The following is a 21,289-nucleotide window of genomic DNA, read 5'->3' on the forward strand; positions in this document are numbered from 1 at the left end:
TATTATTTATTTTATTAATTATTTTTGGACATCACTGTAGTTATTATCCTCATCAATTTTAAAGCAGCACCTTTTCTGGTCTCTGCAGCTATATTTAAGTAAAGAGACAATGAAATTATTAAAAATTTTCTCAAAGCAATATATTCAGTAGCCAAGACAGGATTCAATTACTTACAGAGACAAATTCTTCAAAACTGATTTTGCCATCTTTGTTGTTGTCAGCAACTGCTAGAATTTTCTCCACGATCTCTCGGACTTTGTAACCAGGCAGAGGAAGGCTTGCTTCCTTAAACAGGTCCTGAAGTTCATAGTCACTGACATACCCACTGTTGTCAATATCTGTAAGATAAATTATGAACTGTCAAATATCAATTGTTCTCTGTTGGAGAGGTGCATTCAGATGGCTGTTTGTGAGATTCACAGGCAGGCAGAACCTTTTAGGTTTGTTTTGCTAGTGGCAGTAATATTTTCTCCTGCACCTGAATTGTGCAATGCAAAAAAAACCCACTCATATTCAAATACACTTTTTCCCCATATATTTAGGACTACCATACATATTTTAAGTGGATAATACAGATACTGCCCTAATAGATGAAGTAGCACTCAGGTGTAGCACATGACTAAGCTTCCAAGAACTAAGTATTTGGAAGTCTCAAATATCTAGAAGAAATACAGCATCAATGGTCACAAGGAAAAACCCACTAGACTTCAACTTCTTTACAGAATTTACAGAAAGGGTCTGCTGGACCCACATTTCATATAAACTATGTATGTGCAAAATACACATAAGGCATTTCTGGCCTATATTTCTCTTGTGGAGTCCTGTTTCATGCATTAATAATTCACTGCCTCTTTATAATATATTGATGATACCATTATGTAGGCTGAATCATGTTGGATATTATTTTGAGTTTAAATGTTCAAGAAATAATTTCACACCTATGTGGACTTTTGGAAATAAGTTCCCTAGCATTTTCACATCCTCAATTAAATACCCTTCCCTGGGTTTTCCCTAGAGACTGCATGTCACTTGTTGACACAGAACAAGTGACAGAAAGCACTTCTGCCAAGAGTTGGCAACAGAGCTCTGAAGTGTTTCGTTAGTTGCCTTGCTATACCTTGTGTAGGCTCTCATGGCACATTTGATAATAGTTGCTTTGGTTCATATAATTTTTTCCTTTCAGTAAAAGAGCTGCCCTCACTATAACTAAATTAATTATAAAGATAGAAACTTTTCAAGTCTCATGCATGAGTTTCCAGAATTAATACTCTATACTCTTTAGAACGATGAAAAATTTCTGAACTAGAACCTACCAATAACAACAATTTTACTGTATCTCAGAAGTCAGTTAACAAGCTAAATTGCTTGCCATTGTAGTAATTACTACTGCTTTCTTTGGAATCATATAGAAATTATTTATTATATCACCATATACTCATTATTTAGTATATCATCAATTCAGAATTGTTTCCTATAATTCCACAATGGAAAAATAAACTAGGCTGGCTTACTTCTGTGCTGTGGTAGGGAGTACTATAAAATAAATATTAGCTCTGTCCAGGTGGCTCAGTTGGCTAGATTGTTGATCCATACACCAAAAGATTGTGGGTTCGATTCCCAGTCAGGGCACATACCTAGGTTGCAGATTCAATCCCCTGCACGTAGAGGCACCTGATTGTCTCTATCTCTGTTTCTCAAAATCAATAAACATATTCTTGGATGAGAATTAATATATGTATGACTGAGAAAAAGTTATTTACCTGCTAACCATCATGCTTAACTAATAAGAATAGATTAAGGTTAGGACTCTAAAGACAGAAATATGTGTGTGCTTAAATCCCAGCTCCATCCCTATGACCTCTGTGGTTTGGGCTCGAAGTGGCAAGAAATAATAGATACTTTTTTATAAGCATCTACTCGAGGCCCAGTGCATGAAATTAGTGCTGGGGGAGAAGGGGGGGTGGTGTCCCTCAGCCCAGCCTGAACCCTCTCCAATCTGGGGCCCTTCAAGGGATGTTAAATGGGCAGTCGGACATCCCTCTCACAATCCAGGACTGCTGGCTCCCAACCACTCACCTGCCTGCCTGCCTGATTACCCCTAACCGCTTCTGCTGCCAGCCTGATCACCCCCTAACCTCTCCCCTGCCAGCCAGATTGACACCTAACTGCTCCCCTGCTGGCCCGATTGCCCCTAACTGCCCTCCCCTGCTGACCATCTTGTGGTGGCTACCTTGGTCCACATGGGGGCAGCCATCTTTGACCACATGGGGGCAGCCATCTTGTGTGGAGTGACAGTCAATTTGCATATTACTCTTTTATTAGATAGGATTCTGTGCCAATATCTTTTAAGAACTTGACTTATTGCCAAAACTGGTTTGGCTCAGTGGATAGAGTGTTGGCCTGCGGACTGAAAGGTCCCAGGTTCAATTCCAGTCAAGGGCATGTACCTAGGTTGCGGGCACATCCCTAGTGGGGGGTGTGCAGGAGGCAGCTGATCGATGGTTCTCTCTCATCAGTGTTTCTAACTCTCTGTCCCTCTCTCTTCCTCTCTGTAAAAAATCAATAAAATATATAGTTTTTTAAAAAAAGAACTTGACTTATCTTATCTCATGAAATCCTTACAACCTTGAGTTAATATTACTATTCTACATTTAAAAATGAGGATATCACCGAGACCGGTTTGGCTCAGTGGATAGAGCGTCGGCTTGGGGACTGAAGGGTCCCGGGTTCGATTCCAGTCAAGGGCATGTACCTTGGTTGCGGGCACATCCCCAGTAGGGGGGTGTGCAAGAGGCAGCTGATCGATGACTCTCTCTCATTGATGTTTCTAACTTGCTATCTCTCTCCCTTTCTCTCTGTACAAAATCAGTAAAATATATTTTAAAAAATTTTAAAAAATGAGGATATCAAGGTTTAGATTAAATAACCATAAATATCACATTTTCAAAAGAAACAGGACTTTCCTACAACTCAACAACAACAACAACAACAAAAAAAAAACTGACCTGATTTAAAAATGGGCATAGACACGGGGATGTTAAGTACAGCAGAGGCAGAAGAAAACCAAGGTGGCAGTGTAGATTAAGATGGGTACTTGCTGCCCTCACAAGCATATCAAAATTCCAATTAAAATACTAGTACAGAACAACCATGAGTCCTCCTGAAAGCTGGATGAACAGAAATCCTATAACTAAAGAAGTAAAGAAGAAAGCACATTAAGACTGGTAGGAGGGGCAGAAGCTCAACAGGCTTGTGGCATTTATTTTAATCAGGAGGGATATCTCTGCTGTGGAGGCCACCTTTGAGGAGCAAGAGGTCCCAGTTCCACATCAGATCCCTGAGCTCAGGGTTCCAGTGCTGGGAAGAAAAGCCCCTGTAACTTCAGGCTATAAAAACAAGTGGGGATTATGGCTGAGTGACAAAGAGGCTTCTGGAGACCCAGGAATTCCCTCTTAAAGGCTGGTGCACAGGCTTACTTGAAATCAGTCCCTCTGGGCTCCAACACTGGAGTGGCCACTTAAAAGGAACCTGGAGGCCGATAAAATAAACAAGACCTATGAGGATATGAAAAGGGATCAACTAGAAATAATAAGGGATCAACAAGAAATAAAGAATACATTGTCTGAAATAAAAAATATTTTATGGAGTCCTAAAAACAGAATGGAAGATGGCAAGAACCAAGTCAACGATTTGGAACATAAAGAGCCAGAAGACACTCCTCCGCAGATGCAAGAAGGCCAGAGAATCCAGAAAGTTGAAGATAATGTAAGAAACCTCTGGGACAACTTCAAGCAAACCAACATCAGAATTATGGGGGTCCCAGAAGATGAGAGAGAGCAAGATATGGAAAACATACTGAAAGAAATAGTGACAGAAAACTTCCCCCACCTGGCGAAAGAAATAGACTTACAAATCCAGGAAGCACACAGAACTCCAAACAAAAGGAATCCAAAGAGGACCACTCCAAGACACATCATAATTAAAATCCCAAGAGCAAAAGACAAAGAGAGAATATTAAAAGCAGCAAGAGAAAAGAAGGTAGTTACCTATAAAGGAGCACCTATACGATTGTCAGCTGATTTCTCAACAGAAACCATGCAGGCCAGACAGGAATGGCAAGAAATATTCAAGGTGATGAATAGCAAGAACCTACAGCCAAAGATAATCTATCCAGCAAAACTATCACTCAGATTCGAAGGTCAGATAAAGAGCTTCACTAATAAAAAAAAAAAGCTAAAGGAGTTCATCACCACCAAACCAGAATTATATGAATTGCTGAAGGGGGTTCTTTCAGAAGAGAAAGTAAATAAAGATAAAAATTATGAACAACAAATACGTAACTATCAACAAGTGAATCTAAAAACCAAGGAAACTAAAAAAAACAAAAAACTGAGGAACAATATTAACTGTTGAATATAATAGAATCAGAGGTATGGAAGGGGAGTGAACTGTTTATTCTTGGGGAAAAGGGGAGAGGGGGATGTGGGAAAAGACTGAACATAAACTGTGCACCTATGGATGAGGACAATGGGGGGTGGGGAAAGGGCAGAGGGTGGGGTGAGAAGGGGGGGAAAAGGAACATTTGTAATAATATGAACAATAAAAATTTATTTTAAAAAATTAAAAAATTAAAAAAATTAAAAAAAAATAAAAGGAACCTGGGACAATCAGGAAGGAATTGGATTATCTGGCATCAAGGCAAGAACTCAAGGGGATTTTTCCCAGAGAGTGGTGCTCTCAGGGGGTCACTGTTCCAGTGCTGGGACTACCCCAGTTTCAGAGCTGACTGGCAGCCATATCTGAGTTTCCATCAGTATGGCCCACACTTCTGCCCTTGTGACTACTTGGGATCCTGGCCAATAAAATTTGCAGCCCCATCCAAACTGTTTGTAGGAGCTTTTCCATATAAAAAAGTATCTATTATTTCTTGTCACATCAAACCCAAACCACAGAGGTCATAGGGATAGAGCTGGGATTTAAGCACACACATATTTCTGTCTTTAGAGTCCTGACCTTAATCTATTCTTATTAGTTTAGCATGATGGCTAGCAAGCAAATAACTTTTTCTCAGTCATAATATATATATATTCTCATCCAAGAATATGTTTATTGATTCAGGCTTCAAACTTTTTAAAAATCTCACAAATAAGCAGCAGCTGGTGTCAACATGAGGCATACCTATCAATAAAAGGCTTAAGACCTAGCACTAGCACCAGCCTGCCTTGCTTCACAGCTGTCTTTCCTGGGCACTTCCAAGCCCAATACAAGTAGCACCCATTTGCAGATCTCTCTGTAGCTCCTGCTGAGTGGCCCTAGGCAGTGGCTGACTTTGTACCTCCCAGGAGGACCCAGAGCCAGTGCACCTGATGAACAGCTTCAGACCATATCAGATTACTACTCTACACATCCACAAGTAACACACTCAAGGGGCAGACTCAGTGAACACCAAAGCCCCACTGAAGCAAGTTCTGCTCCATAGAATAGTTGCAACTAGTCTTCACAGCCAATTTTCCTGGAGGTCAGTTCATCCCAGTAATGCCAACAGCAATCAAGGCTCAAATACTACAAAACAGTGCACACAGACCACATAGGAGCTCACCTAGAGTGCCCAGCTCAGGTGACTACACAAGGCCACTACCAATTCCAGGGGGAAGTTTTTTTTATCATTATTTATTCAAATAATGATTTCTATATGCAATTATTGATAGAAATATTACACAAGGTCACTACCAATTTCAGGATACATAGCAGTCTACCTAATACATTGAAACAAATACAAGGAAGCAGCCAAAATGTGTAGACAAAGAAACATGTCACAAATGAAAGAAATGGAAGCAAGCGAACTACTGGATACAGAGTTTAAAACAATGATTATAAGGCTGCTTCAATGGACCCTATGAGAGCTTCAAGGGACTTAGTAAGACTTTCAAGGATCTTAATGAGAATGACAAAGACATGAAAAAGGACTAATCAGAAATTAAGCATACACTAACTGAAATAATGAATAATTTACAGGGATTCAACAATAGAGTAGTGGATTTAGAGAATTATATCAATGATTTGGAATATGAGAAAGCAAAAAACACCTAATCAGAAGAGCATAAAGAAAAAATAATCCAAAAATATGAAGATAGTATAAGGAGCCTCTGCGACAACCTTAAGAGTACCAACATTTGCGTTAAGGGGGTGCCAGATGGAGAAAAGAGGGAGCAAGATATTGAAAATCCATTTGAAGAAATAATGATTAAAAAAAAAAAAAAAAAAAAAAAAAAAAACAACTTCCCCCACCTGGTGAAAGAAATAGACTTACAAGTCCAGGAAGTGCAGAGACTCCCAAACAAGAGGAACCCAAAGAGGCTCATACCAAGACACATCATAATTAAAATGCCAAGAGTTAAAGACAAAGAAAGAATCTTAAAAGCATCAAAAGTAAAACAATTAGTTACATACTAGAGAGCACCATCCGACTGCTAGCTGATTCCTCACCAGAAACTTTGTAGACCAGAAGGGAGTGGCAAGAAATATTCAAAGTGATGAATATCAAGGACTACAACCAAGCTTACTCTTTCCAGCAAAGATATAATTTAGAATTAAAGGTCAGATAAAGAGCTTTACAGAAAAGAAAATGCTAAAAGAGCTCATCACCACCAAACCAGTATTGCATAAAATGTTGAAGGGTATTCTTTAAGAAGAGAAAGAAGAAGATAAATAAAAGATAAAAATATGAAAAATAAAATGGCAATAAATGCATATCTATCAATAATTGCAAATAGAAATCAAAATAAACAGACAAGAAATCTAATGAACAAAATAAACTGGTGAATAAAATAGAATCAGAAGCATGGAAAATGGAACAGACTGATGAATCTCAGAGGAAGGGGATAAGGCGGCAGGGATTAACTAAAGATCTTATATGCATTACCTATGGACAAAGACAATAGGGTGCTGAAGGCCTGGGGTGGGGTGGGTAATGGGTGGAAAAAGGGAGACATCTGTAATACTCTCAACAATAAAGATTTTTAAATAATCAAGAACAGCTCAGGGAATATAGTCAATAATATTGTAATGGCTATGTATGGTGTCAGGTGGGCACTGGAAATATCCAGAGAAACACTTTGTAAAGTATATGACTTTCTAATCACTATGCTGTATACCTGAAACTAATCTATACATATAAAGAGGTAATATGCTAATAGTCCATTATGGTGTCCCAGTAATGACCAATTTGCATATTGACAGACCAGCAGGAGGATGCACACACAGTAGGGGGCAGGCGGCCAGAGCCAAGTTTCTGGGGGGTCTGAGGAGAGTGCCTGACAGGAACCTGGACTGCAAAGAAGGAAGAAGAAGGGGCCATGGGGAGCTCTTCCAATACCCCTGCATGGACGCCCCTGCACCCCCAGAGGGACGGGGAGGATGACCAGATGGAGAGAAGACCCAGCCTCAGGGGTAGCTGCAGCCTGAACCTTCCACTCCTGATCTCTTCCTCCGCCATCCCTGCCTGGGGCGCCCACAACAATAGCACACCAGAGACCACTGGTCAGAGCCCCAAGGCACCCAGGGTCCATGGCTCCCACTGCCAGGCCCCCTCGGCAGGAACTGGGCACACCTCTCCTCCCTACAACTCCAGACCCCGGTGGAGGAAGGCCTAAGCGACCCTCCAGGGTCAGACTCTTCCCTCTCCAGACATCAGCAGTGCTGTCTCCACAGCTGAAGCTCACTGAACCTTACTGGAGGCGCTGCTAAACCCGCCCTCCTAGCCCACCTGGCTCAGCCCTGGCCCAGGCCCCACCCCGCTCCAGGAAATTGAAGCCCAAACCTGAGCAGGTACAGCTGCTAAACAGCCAAGTACAATTTAAAGAATGGGAAGGTTTGGCAGTTACTCCCCCTTCTGCCTCGCCACCCCCAGAAGTCCCCATAACATCCCCCCCCCCACCAGTGTCTCAAGGGAAGACCACCCCTACAGGGCTGCTGGCCAGAGACCGCCCCTCAGAGGCCTGCAGAACCCTCTGCAAAGCTTCCATAGCTACAGTCCCAGGAAACAATCATGACCTCCTCCCTAATCAGCACCTGCTACCTGCGAGGGTATCCGTGAGCTTAAAAATAACAATTCCTTCCCATTTAGACATCACTTACTCATGAAACATTTCTAGGTTTATTAGCTCAGAACCTCCTCATGACAACCCAGTGAGGTAGGCGGAGAAGAGATTACAGTTCCCATGGTATATGTGTATGTATTCAGAAATGAAGCTCAGCGAGTGTCAAGCCCAATGGTTTCCAAGGTGCAGCACACGCCCCCCTGGGGGGGGTGCATTTTGATTTTAAGTGGGGGTAATTTGAGAATGAGTTAACAGTGAATTTTTTGCATTTCTTATGGTTCTAGGGGGCCTCATCTACAGCTTTTCCTACATAATAAAAGGCTAATATATTCAATACAAATGACTAAATGGTGGAATGACTGTCATTATGATGCACACTGATCAGCAAGGAACAGACACTCAACGCAGGAGCTGCCCCCTGGTGGTCAGTGTGCTCCCACAGGGGGAGCGCTGCTCAGCCAGAAGCTGGGCTCATGCTGGTGAGCACAGTAGCAGTGGTGGGAGCCTCTTCCACCTCCATAGCAATGCTAAGGATATCTGACTGATGGCTTAAGTCCACTAAGCTTCAGTCAGACATCCCCCCAGAGCTCCCAGACTGTGAGAGGATGCAGGCCAGGCTGAGGGACTGCCCCCAAGTGCATAAATTCCGTGTGCCAGGCCTCTAGTACAAAATAATAATGAATGTAAACTGTAATTTTAAAAAAATCTTGGAATTAAAAATATGGGCAAAGAACTTAGACATTTCTCCAAAAAAAGATACACAAATGGCCAATAAGCACATAAAAAGATGTTCAACATTACTAATTATGGAAAAGCAAATCAAATTCATCATGAGATTCCCCTACCTAATATAGTATGACTACTATATTAAAAACAAAACAGAATAGGAAATAACAGTGTTGGCAAGGATTTGAAGAAATTGGAACCTTGTGCACAACTGGTGGAAATATGAAATAGTGCAGCTATCATCTAAAGCAGCATGGTGATTCCTTTAAAAATTCAACATAAAATTAGGTAATACTATATTTATACAATATAGTATTACTATATAGTATTAAATACAGTAATACTATATTTATACAATACTATTTCTCAATATACTGAAAACAGAGACTTGAACAGATATTTGCAGACCCATGTTCATAGCAACATTAGTCACAAAAGCCAAAAGATAAAAACATCTTAAGTGGCCATCAACTGATGAACAGGTAAACAACATATGGTACAGACATACAATGAAATATTATTCAGCCTTGAAAAGTAAGGAAATTTAGCCCTGGCTGGGTAGTGCACTTCGTTAGAGTATTGTCCCATACACCAAGGTTACAGATTTCATGCCTGGCCAGTGCACATATAAGAATCACCCAAAATGAAGAAGAAATTAGTGGAACAACAAAGAGCGATATCTGTGTGTGTGTGTGTGTGTGTGTGTGTGTGTGTGAAAAATTTAAGGAAATTCTGATACATGATATGACATAAATGAACCTTGAAGACTTATGCTAAATGAAGTAAGACAGTCACACAAAAAATATTTTATGACTGCACTTATAATAGGTTATAATAGAGTAGTCAAATTCATGGCAGTAAACCCAGTGGGGCTGAGCGTTAGTATTTAATGGACATAATGATAGTATGGGAAGATGAAAACGTTCTAGAGATCGATGGTGGTGATGACTACATAACAATGTGAATGTATTTAATGCCACTGAATTGTACACTAAATGATAAATTTTATGTCTATCTTACCACAATTAAAAAATAAGACAAATATTTTAATCTCCCACTTCTCCCTAGAGAACCCAAAATATCCCATCTAGTTAGGTTGGGTTAACTCTGAGAAAAGTTTGTTGTAAACAAATAAACAGAGGGATCACGGAGTTTATGAGTAGCCATTTACCTTGTAAATAAAGTAACAAGTACATACATGCTCAGCTGCTGTCAGCACTTCTCTCACACAGCAAGTTATCTTGCTGTTAGAATTGTTCTATCAATGAATTATTTATTCAAAATATTAAATAAGTACTACAGGATTGTATGTCCATGAGTCACAAAGGTTAAAGTGGGTGTGCTAAACAAAGAAAATTTATTAATAATTCATTTATTTTACTAAGACCTAGCTTTTATGCAAGCTACCAAACTGCACCTATAAAATAACAGAAATGCCAAACTAAAGAAATACATTTTAAAACATATATAATTTTATTGATTTCAGAGAGGAAGAGAGAGGGAGAGAGAGATAGAAACATGAATGGTGAAAAAGAATCATTTATTAGCTGCCTCCTGCACAACCCCTACCATGGGAAAGACCTTCAGTCAAAAAGTACTATTGTTAATGACAAACACATAGGCCAAAGTTCAGCTTATAGACAAGGAAGTGTTTCTATATTTTTTTTCTCTGTAATGAGGATATCATAGTAAGCATATTCAATTACCCGGGCATGTGCCCTGACTGGGAATCGAATGTTGACCTCTTGGTTCACAGGTCGACACTTAGTCATTGAGCAATACTGGCAATAAAATTTTATTACTTCTATTTCAATGTTCAAAATAAGCAGAATATCCCAATAATTGCTTAATTTCTGTCTTGAAAAGACTCTATGCACTCCTTACAAAACCCTATAAAAGTTATTTTTAACAGTGAGGTTTTAGAAAACATAACATCTTCATACAATGCCTTAATGGCAAATATATGGTGCCCAAAATAAAGACAAGACCAAGATTAAGGCATGCCCTGTGAGCCTATTCAGCCACCATGCAGACTGTATTCTGAAGATTGGAGTTATTCTGGAGCCAGCGATACATGGAGAACGGGCGGGGGGGGGGGGGGGGGGGGTGTCCAGAGATTTATAGAATTCATAGCAATCATTTGTAAGACATAAGTTTCCCAAGAGCTTTACTTTTTATTTTTGAAGAGCTTTAGTTTTTAATCTTAAATTTTTTTCTTTGTGTTAGTCTCTAAAACTCATTCCAGATTGCATTTCACCTACATTGGTTTCCGTCATTATTCATTAGGTTTGTGAGCAGTATAGGCACAAAACTGCTTATTCTATCCTCCACGGTCTACCACCTTACTACACTAAAGAAAGGCCTACTGAAGAAGGGCAAGAGTACTGGTGTCAGCATCCCCCTGTCTACAGACTGCTCAGCTTGCGTGTGCTTGCAGATTAGAGCCAAATATGGCATTTATATTCTCCTGGTTTGTCACAGGTTTCTACAAGCAAAATGCAAAAGAAATGTAATCAGAGATGAGGAAGATTTTTGGGGTGAGAAAAATAGAAAGCTGTTCAAATGATAATATCATAAAGACAAAACACTGAATGGCTTTAAATAATGAAAGAAGAAAAATAAGACATAAAGACCTTTAAAAATGACACTAAGATTTTTAAATTATACACAAGGGAGCAGGAAAATAGGTCCTATGGCCTTTAAAAAGAATATTAAGATTTAAAATACTCTAAATGAAGTAAAAAAGTGTTATTGTTAATGAAAAACACATAAAGGCCAAAGTTCAGTTAATAGACAAGGAAGTATTTCTCAATTTTTTTTCTTTGTAATGAGGATATCATGTTAAGCATATTCAATTACACTGTCATTCATTAACCTGGATTATTCTTTGCAAAGAAATGATCAAAGAATTGAAAGTACAATTGTCCTAGAAATTCAAGCCTACTTTCAGTTTATCTTTCAGAAAGAAAGAAAGAATCCAGTGAAACCTAGATGAAAAGGAAAAAAAAAAAAAAAAAAAAAAAAAAAAAAGAATACATCTTGGGGTAAATGGGTGATGGTAGAAGTAATAAAAGGTATTGTTCTATTCTTGGAAGTCTGATACCAAGCAGAAGAATAACATCATATGGAGTTTTTCTCAAGCATACCTATTTTATTAAATGCTTCTTGTAGTTCCTCCAGCTCCTCCCGAGAAATGGTAGTGGTACTATTTTCCATCTTGACAGGAAAGACTTCCCTCAGGTCTTTATACCTAAAAATAAATAAATAAATAAATAAATAAAAGCAATGTTATAAAAAGAGGCTTTTGGACATTTATCTAAACAGTAGAGTCTGCAAGCAGTAAAATATCTAGAAGGAATTATCTGAGAGGTCTGGCTGGCAAGGAAAAAATAAAAATCCATCCCAGAGTAACAAATACCTGTTTTTCACACCTTGTGCTATTTCATAATAGCCCACCTTATTTTCATTTACATTTTACCCATCTATTTCAGTAAAATATGCACTTCAAGTTTGAGGGAAATGTAACATTTGTAAACATAAAGATCAGAAAGCAAAAATTTAATACATGAGCCCCATCCACAAATATCAATAGAATTTTACAATAAGAAGAGTCTGCACATCTGGAGGTGGAGCTGTGGCTTTCATGGTCAGCTTGACAATATGCGGCCACTGCCACCAATTCTCCCTTCTCCCAGGGAGAGGTCTTTCCCAGATGTTCCACCAGTCACATAACCTATTAGTTATAGGTTATGATGTGCACTGACCACCAGGGGGCAGATGCTCCAACCAGTAGGTTAGCTTTGTGCTGGGGGTTGGCTGATTGGGACTGAAGGAGAAAGGCTGGACATGTCCTGGAGCCTTCCCACAGTCCCTCCCTAGCTGGCTAACCTCCTGTTTTTCTCTCTCCCCAGCCCCTTTACCTGGCTTGCAATCTCTGGCAATCCGGGACCTCTTGGGGGATGTTGAAGAGCCAGTTTTGGCCCAATCCCACAGGCCAGGCCAAAAGACCCACTGGTGCACAAATTTGTGGACCAGGCCTCTAGTATAAATATAAATTGGAATACCACTAACTTTGTTAATCTCTTACTCTACATACTAGCTGGACTGCTCTTTGGACAGAGCAAGCTATTAAATGGGTACAATATAATTCACATTTTTCTAAGCATATTTCTACTCAAAAGAATTGAGCTCAGTTTTCTCACTCACTCTACAAGGTAAATTTTCCTAAAAAGTGATTACTTTTATTGTCAACAGCCTGGATTTGCCAAACCCCAAGCTTTTTTTTCTTTCTTTCCATTTTTTTTAAGGTATTATACGTGTACATATCTCACCATTCCCCCCCCCCACTCCAAGCTTTTTAAAAAGGTAATTGTTGAAAATTTAACTTTATTCTTAAGTAAGCAAAATAATCTTCTAAGTGCTTGCACAATCTCAAAAACGATAAGTATGTACCATCACAAAGAGTTAAGGCAGTATAGCACACCTTGGATGAAGTAACATTATTCCAAACTGCATGACTCACTTGTGACATCTTAAAAGAAGGCTAGCAATAGCTTGCAAAAACAAAGAAAATATCGATACAATTGACCCTTCAATTGCATGGGTTCACTGATATGCAGATTGTTTTCAAGAAATACGTTGGGGGAAAATTTAAGACATGTAACAGTTTGAAAAACCTCACAGCCTAGAAATATCAAAAATTTAGAAAAAGTTAGGTATGTCATTGAATGCATAAAATTTAACTATAAAATATATACAAATATATCATAAAATATTAAAATTTATAAAAACGTATACACAGAACACACATGGTGCCATTTGCAGTCTAGAGAACTGTAAATAAACACAAAGATGCAGTATTAAATCATAGCTGCATAAATTTAACTGTAGTATATAACTTCATAGCTACCCCACTGTGGTAGGTGCAAGTATTACAAAAAAGTTACATGCATATTTTTTATTGCAGAGGGGTCAGTTTCCCTAAACTCTGAGTTGTGCAAAAGTCAACCTTATAATGTTATCTTGATGTTGGTGCTCTTTTATGCTTCTGTTTTCCCAAGTATTAACCATCTCATTACTACCTACATAATGTGCTCTGCACCCTTCTCTCAATTCAACCACTTGGACTTCCACACACCATTCCCTTTGTGTCCTTAACTTCTTCCCAATTGCATTAGACATAATCACCTCTGTCCATACCTGGCCTCTAAGTATTTTTCAGTTCACTGTGATTAATTTATTCTTGTAGTAGAATATTTTGCTATTTTATTATCATTAACCTTTCTAACTTCATTATTTGTTCTTTGCAGAGTTTCCCTCACTTTGATCTCCCTCACCTCTCTAATCTACCACCAAAATATTTCATGTAACCCTCTTATGCCTTCTCCTTTGATTCTAATGTGTAAAATAAGATGCAAAATTGCCATTCTTCAGAGCATTTTCTCAAACCATTGAAATTTTGTTTCCCAGCGATTGTTGTCAGTTTGGCTCAAATGAACTCATAAAAGTTCTCTACAGGTTTGGACATTTCTTATGTCAACACAAGGCAATTGCAGTATATAAAATGGCAATATTAGAAGGAAGGCTCAAAGGTGTGGGTATGTGAAGACATATGCATTTAAGAGAAAAAAAGAATAAGAGAGACAGAGACCAAAAAAAAAAAATTTTTGGGGGGGGGGGGGACACAACACTAATAAAAAGAAACAAAAATTCTTGTTAAAGTAGTTAGCATGTGAAGAATTCCTTTTGTGGCCTAACTTGTTCATATTAAAGCAACTGTAGGCCAGAGGGGCATGGTCCAGATCAGACACCAGTGTATAGGGGCACAGTTCAGGCCAGAACACCAGCGTAAAGCATGGTGAGTCAACAAGTATTTTGAGTCCAGAAACGAAGTCAGACAAAACAAACAAAAAAAGATTATATTTAAAGGACTATGGAAAAAAAGTAACTTTCCCAAGGAAAGAAAGACCATATTGAAATGAAAGGTGCTAGTACCATAACTCTGACCTTCATTACTTTGAATGTGAGATCTGGTCATCCAAACGCAGAGATTCAAAAGTTATTTCACTTCTTTTTTTACCCAACTGAATGAATAGGTGTGAAGAGTTAAGAGCTGCTGGATTGAGAGTAGGGGAAGTAAAAGAAGGTAGAGAGAGGATAAATGATGATGGAAGGAGACTTGACTTGGAGTGGTGAACACACAAATATAGAAATGGTATATTATTGAATTTACACCTGAAATCTATATACTTTATTACCGTATTTTTCGGACCATAAGACGCTCCGGACCATAAGACGCACCAGTTTTTAGAGAAGGGAAATGAAGAAAAAAGATTCTGAAACAAATAGTGTCCTAAAATATTTTATGTGCATTAAAACCCAACATCACAGTCATAAACACATGTAATCAACCCTGTAAAGTAAACAGCAGCATTTAGAACCATTTTAGAGCCGGGCAAGCACACAGAAACCACACAGAGCCGGGCAAGTAAAAAAACTTTTTTTTTAAGTATATGTGTAGGCTATATTTGGACCATAAGACGCAGGGACTTTTTCCCCCCACTTCTGGGGGAAAAAAAGTGCGTCTTATGGTCCGAAAAATACGGTAACTAATCTCACCCCAATAAATTCAATACATTTTTTTTTTATTTAAAAAATATTTTTATTGATTGAGAGAGAGAGAGAGAGAGAGAGAGAGAGAGAGAGAGAGAGAGAGAAAGGGAGAGAGAGAAACATCCACACAAGAGTGCAATATTGATAGGCTGCCCACAACCCGGGCATGTGTCCTGATTAGAAATCAAACCAGCAACCCTTTGGTGCACGTGATGACACCCAACCAACTGAGCCACACCGGCCAGGGTACTTCAGGTTATTTTTTATAGTATGATAGTATATTATTTCTGTCTTAATTTCTTCATTTTCATTTTTTTCTTTTGTTAAACCTCAAGGGGGCAGACCCCCAATGCAGGACCTGCCCCCTGGTGGTCAGTGTGCTAACAAAGTTGGAGCATCACTCTATAGACCAGGATGAGTAGCTGTTCCTGTTGAGAACCTTGGGCTGACGGGCAGGAACCCAGGCTGTGCTCGTTGTCTTCTTGCCCCAAGTTCCTCCTCTTCGTTCCCTGCCCACTCCTTTGGACACCTGCAGACTGCACAGTGCTGCCACAGGGCTTGCAGAGCTGACCCCAGAGGCTGGGAGGCTGGTTATGGCTGCCACTGGGCTGAGGCCTACTCTGCCACCCTTCTGTTGTTACTGGGCCTGGGCCTGACCAGGTCTCCTGGAGAGGCGAATGCTCTGGCTCCACGTAAGATGCCGGACCAGAAAGCAGCCACTCTGAGGGCGGTTCCATAGCTGCTTGGCTGACCTGGATGAGCAGTGCTCCCACAGCAGGCCAATCCCCACAGGCCACGCCCCCCACCGGTGCATGAATCCCTTGCACCAGGTCTCTAGTTTCTTATATAAGCAGTTGATATTCTTCAGTTGATAATTGCACTCTTTTTTTTAATTAATTTATTTATTTTTTTACATATTTTAATGATTTTTTTTGCCCCCCTCCCTCCCTCCCCCATATCCCCTCCCTCCCCATAGTTTTATGTCCATTGGTTGTACTTATATGCATGTCAATACATTTTTTTTAAAGTTGCTCAGAGATAATAGGGAAGTGAGGGCCTCTGCTGGGAGAAGGGAATGGGAGAAGCAGGCTGGGAGAGGTCAATGGTGTGGGGGGGGGGGGAGGGGCGGGGGGAGGGGGAATGGAGACATCTGTAATACTTACAACAATAAAGAATTTAATTTAAAAAGAGTTGCTGCACCAAGCCCGGAGCCGCCAGGCCGGGAGCGGCCGGGCCCGGAGCAGCCAGGCCCAGAGAAGCCGGGCCCAGGAGCAGCAGCAGCCAGGCCAGGAGCGGCAGTTGCCAGACCTGGAGCAGCTGGTTGTGGAACAGACCAGAGCAACAGAGGCCAGGCCCGGAGCAGCCAGGCCCAGAACAGCTCACTTCTCGCCTGCCCCCACCCCAGGGCTGCCTCACAGACATGGCTGGAAACTTTTGGAGGAACTTGAGGGTCTGCTGAATCAAGTGATGAAGGCTTAGATCTGGATGTGATGAGTTAGTATAGCGCTGGGGTGTTGATCTGTGAGTGCCTTGTGTGGGGTCTGGATGAGGTTGGTTGACCTATTTGGAAATGTCTTTTGTGTGAAGTGTATCCTTGGGCATATGGAGGTATTATTGATTTGAGAAAATGCTAAGTAACTGATTTACTACCTGGAAAATTTAAAGTTCTGAAAGTTTAAGGTCTCTTGCCAAAAAGAGGTTTTAAAGCTAACACCTTAATTTTAATGGAGAAAGGGGAGGACAAGCCCTTCCCACCCAGAACAGGTAATCCAATTCCAAACAGCAGCTATCTTTAAACAATGTGTTCATTTACACTTGAATGGCTACACCTTTTGATAGCCTAAGGGCAAGTTTACATGTAAAGAAGTTTGCTTCTCAATTCCCAGAGCAGAAAAAAACAAGGTTTAAAATTATTAGATTTTAAAATTTATTCTTAGAAGTGTAAAAGCTTATTAATTAAAAAAAACACACACACAACAACAACAACAACAAAAAAATGATATTGAAAAACTTGATGAACAATATTAGCTGTTGATTGTAGTAGAGTCAGAGATATGGGAGGAGAGTGGACTGACAGTTATCCGGGAAAGGAGGAGTGGTGGATGCTGGAAGAGACTGAATATAAACTGTGCACCTATGGATGAGGACAATGGGGGGCGGGGAGGGGGCGGAGGGTAGGGTGGGAACCTGGTGAAGGGGGGAAGAAATGAGGAACCTTTGTAATAATATGAACAATAAAGATTGATTTAAAAATAAATAAATAAATAAATAAATAAAGAGTTGCTGCATAGTTGAATGATTAAAATCAGCATGTGAAAACACACACACACACACACACAAAAAACAACAACAACAACAACAACAACGCAAAAAAGATCTCTTCTCACAAGGCTTTTACCCAAAAATTTTCCCCATTATCCCTGGCTAACACCAAACAGATGCCTCCTCAGTTTTGAAACCCAAACACAGAGTTACAAGTGTAGAAGTGATGAGAAAAAGGTAGTCTGGGCAGACATGGATGAAGTGTAAAGCTTACTTCCCACTCTGTGCCCTCAGCTCCACCCAGACAGGTGCAGTAATGGGTCTGTCACACCTCCAATGGTATTGAGATAGGGTATGTAGCAAAACAACTATAACCAATAAAAGCTATTGGAACTGTCAAGGAGTTAATAAGACCAACCCCCAAAGGTTATATGGCTTTAAACCAGCAGAAAACCAGCTTGATTCAACATGGTGACTAAATCACCTTGTAGTAACTTCATAATATGCACATTGTAAGACATTAGCTTACTAAATGACAATCCTGATCCACCATATTTCCTAAGGACACAAAATAGCCAACAGTACTCTTCTGAACAGTCTCCAGCCCTTTTCCAGAAAAATCCTGAATATTGCTTCCCTTATTGAATGCCCTGCCCCTCGATTAAATGAGCCTCATAAAAAAAAGTACATCCCAACCCAGGCAGTGTGACACAGTGGTTGAGCATTCACCCATGAACCAGGAGGTCACCAGTTCAATTCCTGGTAAGGGCATATGTGCAGGTTGCGAACTTGATTCCCAGGAGGGGGGATACAGAAGGCTGCAAATCAATGTTTCTTTCTCATCAATGTTTCTATCTTTCTGCTCTCTCTAAAATAATCAATAAAAACATAAAAATAAATTTTAAAAAATAGATATCCCAACAAATTCAGAGAGAACAGACTGACAGCTGTCAGAGGGCAGGGGTTTGAAACTGGGTAAAGATAAGTGGATTAAGCAAAAACAAAACAACCGCCCCAACACACACACACACACACACACACACACACACACACACAACTAATAGACACAGACAACAACTGTAGTGACTACCAGAGGGCAGAGGGAAAAAAGAGTTAGGGAGGTAGAAAAGGGTACAGGGGAATAAATGATGATAAGAGAATTAACTTGGGGTGGTGAATGCACAATGCAATATACAAATGTATTATTGAATTGTACACCTGAAACCTATGCAATTTTATTAACCAACTAGTGGCCCAAAGCATGAAATTCATGCACGGGGGGTGGGGCACGTGTCCCTCAGCCCAGCCTGTACCTTCTCCAATCTAGGACCCCTTGGGGGATAACCTGCAGTTGGACATCTCCTCTCACAATCTGGGATCACTGGCTCCTAACCACTCACCTGTCTGCCTATCTGATGGCCCCTAACTACTCTGCCTGTCAGCCTGCTCACCCCCAACTTCCCCCCACTGGACTGCTCTCCCCCAACTTCCCTGTCCCCTGCTGGACTGATTGCCCCCAACTGATTCCCATGCCAGCCTGATCACCCTCATCTGTCCTCCCCCTTCTGGCCTAATTGCCCCTAACCACCTCTGCATCAGCCCCGCCACCATGGCTTTGACCAGAAGGACATCAGAAGGTCTCCTGGTCTAATTAGCATATTATCCTTTTATTAGCATAGATGTAACCCCAATCCTAATATATAAAAACCCTGGGTCATAATGACCAGTAACGACCCAGGCTTGACCAATTGGAAGTCAGTCCTGCAGTCAATGCTGACTGCTTCCAATGCAGACACAGTGCCCCTGCACTGACTGCTGAGGGGGCTGCAAATAAGGGCCAGAAAGAGGCCTGAAGAGAGAAGCAGAAACTGATCCATTGCCTCTGTGGCAGCTTTTGATCAGGTCTTGCCTCTCTCTTTCTCTCCCAGTCCTGCCAGTAGCCACATCTCCATTTCTCTCCAGGCCTCCACCAGGGCTATTGATGAGCCCCGCCTTTCTGATAAGGCCAGGTTGATAGGAACAGAGACACTGACTGGCATAGAAACTGACCAATCAGAACCAAATCTGGGTCAACTGTGAGGAGCCAATGGTTGCCTAGGAGGCAGAGCTTTTGATGCTGACTGGCATAGAAACTGACCAATTAGAACCAAATTGGCCAGCAGAGAAGGGTGGTTGGGGGTGAGATCAAGCTAGCATAGGAGGGCAGTTGGGGGAGAGATAAGGCTAGCAGGAGATGGCTGTTGAGAGCAAGATCAGGCTAGCAGGAGAGGCAGTTGGGGGTGAGATCAGGCTGGCAGGGGAAGGCAGTTAGGCACAATGAAGCAGGCAGGCAGGTGAGCAATTAGGAGCCAGCTATCCCAAATTTCGAGAGGGATGTCTGACTGACAGTTTGGGCCCAAGCTAAGAGAACCCCCACTCTGTGCATGAATTTCATGCACTGGGCCACTAGTAAATTTAATAAAAAAAGAAAAACAAAAAAAAATGGGGAGTGGGAGTAACTCAGACAGGGAGGAGCTGTTCTACCTATGAAGTTGCCCTCATTCTGTATCAGTCCTTCAGTAATAAAGTCTCTTTCACTTTAAACTTTATGCTGGCTTATATTTTAATTCTTTCCTATGTGATCCCAAGAAGTGGGTAGCAGCCTTAAACACCTGCATAAGTATAGGCATCACTCACCCACTGCAGCCTGTCTAGGAAGGAGGAAAATCAGTTTATGGTTGCCCTCAGAGCAATCAGTAGTGTTGAAGACTATATTCCTTGCCTAACAATTTTCAGGGCCATTGCTTCTTTTAACATTTTCCCCTTTTACCTTTATACACAAAGATTTTTCCCATTTCTCTCTCAATTCATCTGTTGCTAAAGATGACAAACTGAGTAGTACTATATTATAAGAAATGGCAGGTCTTTCTGATTTAAGGCAAAGTACAATAAAAATAAACATTCTGTAAAAATAAACATTCTACCTGTAAAAATAAACATTCAAATACAACAAATCATTGAAATCAGGAAGTTACTAGCATTGTGAGTAAAGGGGGAGAGTGTAATTTACCCAGTCTGTGAAAATGAAAAAAATATGCAGGGTGGGGCAAAAGTAGATTTACAGTTGTTCACATGGAAAACAAGACAATAATTAATAAATAATATAAGAATAAACTCTCACATGTTCACAACTGTAGATCTACTTTTGCCCACCCTGTAAGTCACATATGTTCTCAGATTTATCCCCAAGCATCATGTCCCTGCAAATTGGTTCAACTGCCAAAGAGCAGTTTGTTCTATACTGATCAAGACCTCAGCAGGAGCCATCCTATATCACTGTGTGTCACTGTACTGTATTTCGACAGTATCGAGGGAACAAGAAAAGTACATCCAGACATTGAGTATGGCTGAAAAAATAAAACTCTCCATCTATTTTTATAATAGCATTTTTATACACAATCAGATATCTAATGTAGTTATATGGCTTCTCAAATAAATTAGCCTGTAAGAAACTTTAAGTGGGCACATTAAAAAAAATGACAAGCTTCTCTGTCACATCTATTTGCTGCTCTTATTGTTCCTTTGGACTTCCAGCTTACAATAATTTCAT

The 21,289-nt window shown here is 40.4% G+C and overlaps 1 protein-coding gene across 4 annotated transcripts in view; it reads right to left on the reverse strand.

Annotated features, from left to right (window-relative positions):
• The window catches only part of PLS1 (plastin 1), a 226,645-nt gene that overhangs the window by 136,656 nt on the left and 68,700 nt on the right, over positions 1 to 21,289 (reverse strand). For all 4 annotated transcript variants that reach the window (XM_045584122.1, XM_045584123.1, XM_036444194.2 and 1 more), the window contains 2 exons: positions 11,973 to 12,076; positions 176 to 339 (listed from right to left, as the gene is read on the reverse strand). In XM_045584122.1, the coding sequence (XP_045440078.1) occupies positions 176 to 339; positions 11,973 to 12,076 (268 nt within the window). The remainder of the gene's footprint in view (positions 1 to 175; positions 340 to 11,972; positions 12,077 to 21,289) is intronic.

Source organism: Pipistrellus kuhlii, unplaced genomic scaffold, assembly GCF_014108245.1.
Source record: "Pipistrellus kuhlii isolate mPipKuh1 unplaced genomic scaffold, mPipKuh1.p scaffold_m20_p_2, whole genome shotgun sequence".
Classification (NCBI taxonomy): domain Eukaryota; kingdom Metazoa; phylum Chordata; class Mammalia; order Chiroptera; family Vespertilionidae; genus Pipistrellus; species Pipistrellus kuhlii.